The sequence below is a fragment of the Taudactylus pleione genome, unplaced genomic scaffold, assembly GCF_031769625.1.
Source record: "Taudactylus pleione unplaced genomic scaffold, aTauple2 ptg001334l, whole genome shotgun sequence".
Classification (NCBI taxonomy): domain Eukaryota; kingdom Metazoa; phylum Chordata; class Amphibia; order Anura; family Myobatrachidae; genus Taudactylus; species Taudactylus pleione.
In genome coordinates this window covers 853,090-862,164 of record NW_028285734.1, presented here as the reverse complement: position 1 = coordinate 862,164, position 9,075 = coordinate 853,090, and the positions used below count along the sequence as shown (strand labels likewise).

The following is a 9,075-nucleotide window of genomic DNA, read 5'->3' as shown; positions in this document are numbered from 1 at the left end:
GCACTCCATGAGGCAGAGGCCGGGTGAAGTGGAGGAGCAGGTTGGAGAGAGGAGTGAGCACTCCATGAGGCAGAGCCCGGGTGAAGTGGTGGAGCAGGGGGGAGAGAGGAGTGAGCCCTCCAGGAGGCAGAGGCTGGGTGAAGTGGTGGAGCAGGGGGGTGAGAGGAGTGAGCACTCCATGAGGCAGAGGCTGGGTGGAGTAGGGAAGAGAGAGGAGTGAGCACTCCATGAGACAGAGGCTGTGTGAAGTGGTGGAGCAGGGGGAGAGAGGAGTGAGCACTCCATGAGGCAGAGGCTGGGTGAAGTGGTGGAGCAGGGGGGTGAGAGGAGTGAGCACTCCATGAGGCAGAGGCTGTGTGAAGTGGTGGAGCAGGGGGGAGAGAGGAGTGAGCACTCCATGAGACAGCGGCTGTGTGAAGTGGTTGAACAGGGGGGAGAGAGGAGTGAGCACTCCATGAGACAGAGGCTGTGTGAAGTGGTTGAGCAGGGGGAGAGAGGAGTGAGCACTCCATGAGGCAGAGGCTGGGTGAAGTGGTGGAGCAGGGGGGTGAGAGGAGTGAGCACTCCATGAGACAGCGGCTGTGTGAAGTGGTTGAACAGGGGGGAGAGAGGAGTGAGCACTCCATGAGACAGAGGCTGTGTGAAGTGGTTGAACAGGGGGGTGAGAGGAGTGAGCACTCCATGAGGCAGAGGCTGGGTGGAGTAGGGAAGAGAGAGGAGTGAGCACTCCATGAGACAGAGGCTGTGTGAAGTGGTTGAGCAGGGGGAGAGAGGAGTGAGCACTCCATGAGGCAGAGGCTGGGTGAAGTGGTGGAGCAGGGGGGTGAGAGGAGTGAGCACTCCATGAGACAGAGGCTGTGTGAAGTGGTTGAACAGGGGGGAGAGAGGAGTGAGCACTCCATGAGACAGAGGCTGTGTGAAGTGGTTGAGCAGGGGGAGAGAGGAGTGAGCACTCCATGAGACAGAGGCTGTGTGAAGTGGTTGAGCAGGGGGAGAGAGGAGTGAGCACTCCATGAGGCAGAGGCTGGGTGAAGTGGTGGAGCAGGGGGGTGAGAGGAGTGAGCACTCCATGAGACAGCGGCTGTGTGAAGTGGTTGAACAGGGGGGAGAGAGGAGTGAGCACTCCATGAGACAGAGGCTGTGTGAAGTGGTTGAACAGGGGGGTGAGAGGAGTGAGCACTCCATGAGGCAGAGGCTGGGTGGAGTAGGGAAGAGAGAGGAGTGAGCACTCCATGAGACAGAGGCTGTGTGAAGTGGTTGAGCAGGGGGAGAGAGGAGTGAGCACTCCATGAGGCAGAGGCTGGGTGAAGTGGTGGAGCAGGGGGGTGAGAGGAGTGAGCACTCCATGAGACAGAGGCTGTGTGAAGTGGTTGAACAGGGGGGAGAGAGGAGTGAGCACTCCATGAGACAGAGGCTGTGTGAAGTGGTTGAGCAGGGGGAGAGAGGAGTGAGCACTCCATGAGACAGGGGTGGGTGGAGGAGGAGGGAGGCAGGCAGCGGCTGGGAGAGCCATTTGATGCCAGGCTGTAGCTGCTGCAGGCAGTGAGGGACAGAGCCGCCCAGGATAGGCTCTTACACCCGCCCGCCGCCCTTCTCACCCGTCCGGTGAGGCTTCCAGCAGGGGATGTGCCGGCATCAGAGCCGGGTTCCGGGAATCCCCGGTCTGCACCCAGGCGTGTGAAGCAGATGGAGGTACCGGGGTCGGCATGGGAAAGATGAGCTGCCCCGGGGTCAGCGCCCTGCTGTTGCCCCTTCTGCACCTGGCACTGGGTAAGTGTCACCCTTTAAGGGGCGCTATCATTCACCTGTTACTGTCTCCTGACAGAGCGGCTCAGCTTTCGTGACTGGCTGAGTAACTAGTACGAACCCCCCCCCATTCATCTGTGTCTGTGCAACCCCCAATCCTCTATGTGACCCCCTCCATTCCTCTGTGTGACCCCCTCCATTCCTCTGTGTGACCCCCTCCATTCCTCTGTGTGACCCCCCTCCATTCCTCTGTGTGACCCCCTCCATTCCTCTGTGTGACCCCCTCCATTCCTCTGTGTGACCCCCCTCCATTCCTCTGTGTAACCCCCAATCCTCTGTGTGACCCCTCCATTCCTCTGTGTAACCCCCAATTCTCAGTGTGACCCCCCTCCATTCCTCAGTGACACCCTCCAATCCCGTGTAACCCCTTATCAGTGTGGCCCGAAATTCTTCTGTGTAACCCCCATTTATTAGTGATATCCCTGTTCCCCTGTGTGACCCCCCCCCAATTATTTGTGTGTGACCCCCCCACCATATATCTGTGTGATAATAACCCATATTTATTAGTGTGACCCCCTTATTATTCTGTGTGTGTCCCTATTCCTCTATCTGACCGGACAGTGCTGCTCCTGATGATACATACAGTAGTTACAGGTCTGTTATTTCCTCTCCTCAGCAGCAGAACATCCTCCTCATTGTCAGTGAATCACTGTGTCTCTCTATCCCTGCCTGTACTCTCATTCTCTCACTGTGTCTCTCTATCCCTGCCTGTACTCCCATCCCCTCACTGTGTCTCTCTATCCCTGCCTGTACTCTCATCCCCTCACTGTGTCTCTCTATCCCTGCCTGTACTCTCATCCCCTCACTGTGTCTCTCTATCCCTGCCTGTACTCTCATTCCCTCACTGTGTCCCTCTATCCCTGCCTGTACTCTCATCCCCTCACTGTGTCTCTCTATCCCTGCCTGTACTCCCATCCCCTCACTGTGTCTCTCTATCCCTGCCTGTACTCTCATCCCCTCACTGTGTCTCTCTATCCCTGCCTGTACTCTCATCTCCTCACTGTGTCTCTCTATCCCTGCCTGTACTCTCATTCCCTCACTGTGTCTCTCTATCCCTGCCTGTACTCTCATTCCCTCACTGTGTCCCTCTATCCCTGCCTGTACTCTCATCCCCTCACTGTGTCTCTCTATCCCTGCCTGTACTCTCATCCCCTCACTGTGTCTCTCTATCCCTGCCTGTACTCTCATCCCCTCACTGTGTCTCTCTATCCCTGCCTGTACTCTCATTCCCTCACTGTGTCTCTCTATCCCTGCATGTACTCTCATCCCCTCACTGTGTCTCTCTATCCCTGCCTGTACTCTCATTCCCTCACTGTGTCTCTCTATCCCTGCCTGTACTCTCATTCCCTCACTGTTTCCCTCTATCCCTGCCTGTACTCTCATCCCCTCACTGTGTCTCTCTATCCCTGCCTGTACTCTCATCCCCTCACTGTGTCTCTCTATCCCTGCCTGTACTCTCATCTCCTCACTGTGTCCCTCTGTCCCTGCCTGTACTCTCATCCCCTCACTGTGTCTCTCTATCCCTGCCTGTACTCTCATCTCCTCAATGTGTCTCTCTATCCCTGCCTGTACTCTCATCCCCTCACTGTGTCCCTCTATCCCTGCCTGTACTCTCATCTCCTCACTGTGTCTCTCTATCCCTGCCTGTACTCTCATCCCCTCACTGTGTCTCTCTATCCCTGCCTGTACTCTCATCTCCTCACTGTGTCTCTCTATCCCTGCCTGTACTCTCATCTCCTCACTGTGTCTCTCTATCCCTGCCTGTACTCTCATCTCCTCACTGTGTCTCTCTATCCCTGCCTGTACTCTCATTCCCTCACTGTGTCCCTCTATCCCTGCCTGTACTCTCATCTCCTCACTGTGTCTCTCTATCCCTGCCTGTACTCTCATCCCCTCACTGTGTCTCTCTATCCCTGCCTGTACTCTCATCCCCTCACTGTGTCTCTCTATCCCTGCCTGTACTCTCATCCCCTCACTGTGTCTCTCTATCCCTGCCTGTACTCTCATCTCCTCACTGTGTCTCTCTATCCCTGCCTGTACTCTCATCCCCTCACTGTGTCTCTCTATCCCTGCCTGTACTCTCATCTCCTCACTGTGTCCCTCTATCCCTGCCTGTACTCTCATCCCCTCACTGTGTCTCTCTATCCCTGCCTGTACTCTCATCCCCTCACTGTGTCTCTCTATCCCTGCCTGTACTCTCATCTCCTCACTGTGTCTCTCTATCCCTGCCTGTACTCTCATCTCCTCACTGTGTCTCTCTATCCCTGCCTGTACTCCCATCCCCTCACTGTGTCTCTCTATCCCTGCCTGTACTCCCATCTCCTCACTGTGTCTCTCTATCCCTGCCTGTACTCTCATCCCCTCACTGTGTCTCTCTATCCCTGCCTGTACTCTCATTCCCTCACTGTGTCTCTCTATCCCTGCCTGTACTCTCATCCCCTCACTGTGTCTCTCTATCCCTGCCTGTACTCCCATCCCCTCACTGTGTCTCTCTATCCCTGCCTGTACTCTCATCCCCTCACTGTGTCTCTCTATCCCTGCCTGTACTCTCATCTCCTCACTGTGTCTCTCTATCCCTGCCTGTACTCTCATTCCCTCACTGTGTCTCTCTATCCCTGCCTGTACTCTCATTCCCTCACTGTGTCCCTCTATCCCTGCCTGTACTCTCATCCCCTCACTGTGTCTCTCTATCCCTGCCTGTACTCTCATCCCCTCACTGTGTCTCTCTATCCCTGCCTGTACTCTCATCCCCTCACTGTGTCTCTCTATCCCTGCCTGTACTCTCATCCCCTCACTGTGTCTCTCTATCCCTGCCTGTACTCTCATCTCCTCACTGTGTCCCTCTATCCCTGCCTGTACTCTCATTCCCTCACTGTTTCCCTCTATCCCTGCCTGTACTCTCATCCCCTCACTGTGTCTCTCTATCCCTGCCTGTACTCTCATCCCCTCACTGTGTCTCTCTATCCCTGCCTGTACTCTCATCCCCTCACTGTGTCCCTCTATCCCTGCCTGTACTCTCATCTCCTCACTGTGTCTCTCTATCCCTGCCTGTACTCTCATCTCCTCACTGTGTCTCTCTATCCCTGCCTGTACTCTCATCCCCTCACTGTGTCCCTCTATCCCTGCCTGTACTCTCATCTCCTCACTGTGTCTCTCTATCCCTGCCTGTACTCTCATCCCCTCACTGTGTCTCTCTATCCCTGCCTGTACTCTCATCTCCTCACTGTGTCTCTCTATCCCTGCCTGTACTCTCATCTCCTCACTGTGTCTCTCTATCCCTGCCTGTACTCTCATCTCCTCACTGTGTCTCTCTATCCCTGCCTGTACTCTCATTCCCTCACTGTGTCCCTCTATCCCTGCCTGTACTCTCATCTCCTCACTGTGTCTCTCTATCCCTGCCTGTACTCTCATCCCCTCACTGTGTCTCTCTATCCCTGCCTGTACTCTCATCCCCTCACTGTGTCTCTCTATCCCTGCCTGTACTCTCATCCCCTCACTGTGTCTCTCTATCCCTGCCTGTACTCTCATCTCCTCACTGTGTCTCTCTATCCCTGCCTGTACTCTCATCCCCTCACTGTGTCTCTCTATCCCTGCCTGTACTCTCATCTCCTCACTGTGTCCCTCTATCCCTGCCTGTACTCTCATCCCCTCACTGTGTCTCTCTATCCCTGCCTGTACTCTCATCCCCTCACTGTGTCTCTCTATCCCTGCCTGTACTCTCATCTCCTCACTGTGTCTCTCTATCCCTGCCTGTACTCTCATCCCCTCACTGTGTCCCTCTATCCCTGCCTGTACTCTCATCTCCTCACTGTGTCTCTCTATCCCTGCCTGTACTCTCATCTCCTCACTGTGTCTCTCTATCCCTGCCTGTACTCTCATTCTCTCACTGTGTCTCTCTATCCCTGCCTGTACTCTCATCCCCTCACTGTGTCTCTCTATCCCTGCCTGTACTCTCATCTCCTCACTGTGTCCCTCTATCCCTGCCTGTACTCTCATCCCCTCACTGTGTCCCTCTATCCCTGCCTGTACTCTCATCCCCTCACTGTGTCCCTCTATCCCTGCCTGTACTCTCATTCCATCACTGTGTCCCTCTATCCCTGCCTGTACTCTCATCTCCTCACTGTGTCTCTCTATCCCTGCCTGTACTCTCATTCTCTCACTGTGTCTCTCTATCCCTGCCTGTACTCTCATCCCCTCACTGTGTCTCTCTATCCCTGCCTGTACTCTCATCCCCTCACTGTGTCCCTCTATCCCTGCCTGTACTCTCATCCCCTCACTGTGTCTCTCTATCCCTGCCTGTACTCTCATTCTCTCACTGTGTCTCTCTATCCCTGCCTGTACTCTCATTCTCTCACTGTGTCTCTCTATCCCTGCCTGTACTCTCATTCTCTCACTGTGTCTCTCTATCCCTGCCTGTACTCTCATCTCCTCACTGTGTCTCTCTATCCCTGCCTGTACTCTCATCCCCTCACTGTGTCCCTCTATCCCTGCCTGTACTCTCATTCTCTCACTGTGTCTCTCTATCCCTGCCTGTACTCTCATCCCCTCACTGTGTCTCTCTATCCCTGCCTGTACTCTCATTCCCTCACTGTGTCCCTCTATCCCTGCCTGTACTCTCATCCCCTCACTGTGTCCCTCTATCCCTGCCTGTACTCTCATTCTCTCACTGTGTCTCTCTATCCCTGCCTGTACTCTCATCCCCTCACTGTGTCCCTCTATCCCTGCCTGTACTCTCATCCCCTCACTGTGTCTCTCTATCCCTGCCTGTACTCTCATCCCCTCACTGTGTCTCTCTATCCCTGCCTGTACTCTCATCCCCTCACTGTGTCTCTCTATCCCTGCCTGTACTCTCATCTCCTCACTGTGTCCCTCTATCCCTGCCTGTACTCTCATCTCCTCACTGTGTCTCTCTATCCCTGCCTGTACTCTCATCCCCTCACTGTGTCTCTCTATCCCTGCCTGTACTCTCAGCTCCTCACTGTGTCTCTCTATCCCTGCCTGTACTCTCATCCCCTCACTGTGTCTCTCTATCCCTGCCTGTACTCTCATCTCCTCACTGTGTCTCTCTATCCCTGCCTGTACTCTCATCCCCTCACTGTGTCTCTCTATCCCTGCCTGTACTCTCATCTCCTCACTGTGTCTCTCTATCCCTGCCTGTACTCTCATCTCCTCACTGTGTCTCTCTATCCCTGCCTGTACTCTCATCTCCTCACTGTGTCTCTCTATCCCTGCCTGTACTCTCATTCTCTCACTGTGTCTCTCTATCCCTGCCTGTACTCTCATCTCCTCACTGTGTCTCTCTATCCCTGCCTGTACTCTCATCTCCTCACTGTGTCTCTCTATCCCTGCCTGTACTCTCATCACCTCACTGTGTCTCTCTATCCCTGCCTGTACTCTCATCTCCTCACTGTGTCTCTCTATCCCTGCCTGTACTCTCATCTCCTCACTGTGTCCCTCTATCCCTGCCTGTACTCTCATTCTCTCACTGTGTCTCTCTATCCCTGCCTGTACTCTCATCTCCTCACTGTGTCTCTCTATCCCTGCCTGTACTCTCATCCCCTCACTGTGTCCCTCTATCCCTGCCTGTACTCTCATCTCCTCACTGTGTCCCTCTATCCCTGCCTGTACTCTCATCTCCTCACTGTGTCTCTCTATCCCTGCCTGTACTCTCATCCCCTCACTGTGTCTCTCTATCCCTGCCTGTACTCTCATCTCCTCACTGTGTCTCTCTATCCCTGCCTGTACTCTCATCTCCTCACTGCCCGATTTCCGCTGTGTCCCTCTTACTGCCTCTCTCCCCTGCTTGATACATTCAGCCTTAAGCCTCAGTCTCTCTATTAGATATTTGCCTCCAGTCCTTGTATATATCTGCCTGAGAGGTTCCCAGATCTTCTTACTGGTTATGTGCCCTCTGTCACAGTATATATTATGTGCCCTCTGTCACAGTATATATTATGTGCCCTCTGTCACAGTATATATTATGTGCCCTCTGTCACAGTATATATTAGGTGCCCTCTGTCACAGTATATATTAGGTGCCCTCTATCACAGTATATATTATGTGCCCTCTGTCACAGTATATATTATGTGCCCTCTGTCACAGTATATATTATGTGCCCTCTGTCACAGTATATATTAGGTGCCCTCTGTCACAGTATATATTAGGTGCCCTCTGTCACAGTATATATTAGGTGCCCTCTGTCACAGTATATATTAGGTGCCCTCTGTCACAGTATATATTATGTGCCCTCTGTCACAGTATATATTGTGCCCCCTCTTACATATCTGGTCTCTGTAGTTATATGCCAGGCTGAGAGAGACTACTTCTGTATACAATCTATGTTGGTATGACCACCTATCACAATAATATGTTTATTGTCTATGCACAATCTTTTACACTGTTATATATATAGTCACTGTACATATATTCTCCCCTATTACAGTATTCTACACTGCCCACTGCTTTTTAATATACAGGGTATTTTTTTTTATAGATATTTTGCCCCAATTGCTATATTCTATATACAGTCTCTAGATATCTTCCCCAGTTGCCATATATACATACACACACAGTCTCTGTAGATATCTACCTCACACTTTCATTATTCTGTATATAGTCTATTATTCTGTATGTTCTCCCGCTCATCAAATGTTTCTCTGTATAAATAAACTCTGTCTGTCTCGTACTACATATGTCCCCTCTATTACATTAAAGCATCGGGATGTGTAGAGTATTTTAGCCGAATCATTAAGGTTTTGTACTATGTGTATTTATCTCTATCTGAATATTGCAGTGCACTTACCTCTCTATCGTGATATTGCAATGTTTGTAGATTCTGTCATATACCATTGTATGCATATCATTTCTTATATTGGGATATAGTAACACTTCGATTCTCTTTCATAATATTGTAATGTACGTAGAATCAAGCACAAAATATTGCAGTTTGTTTCAGCTTCCCCTGCTCATGGTATTGTAATATTTTCAATTCTCTCTTTTATATTATTACACTATACAATATTTATATTCTGGCTCTGGCATGATATTAAACTGCATGTACATTATTCCAGTCTCAGGATATTGTAATGTGCGCTTTCTTCCTCTGTCATGAGACTTTCATTTATGTAGATTTACATCTGTGTCATGATAATGTAATACACTGAATGTACATTTTATCTCTGTCATGATAAACTATGTATGTCAATTCTCACGGTCATTATGTGCAGTGTATGCAGGTTCTCATGACATGCAGTGTGCACATATTTTCCC

At 51.6% G+C, this 9,075-nt stretch overlaps 1 protein-coding gene across 1 annotated transcript in view; it reads left to right on the top strand.

Annotated features, from left to right (window-relative positions):
- Window positions 1-1,468: 1,468 nt before the first annotated feature.
- Window positions 1,469-9,075, top strand: part of IGSF21 (immunoglobin superfamily member 21) — a 666,639-nt gene continuing 659,032 nt past the window's right edge. Inside the window, exon 1 of the mRNA XM_088463203.1 lies at window positions 1,469-1,770. Coding sequence (XP_088319329.1) covers window positions 1,707-1,770 — 64 coding nt within the window. The 5' untranslated portion in view covers window positions 1,469-1,706. The remainder of the gene's footprint in view (window positions 1,771-9,075) is intronic.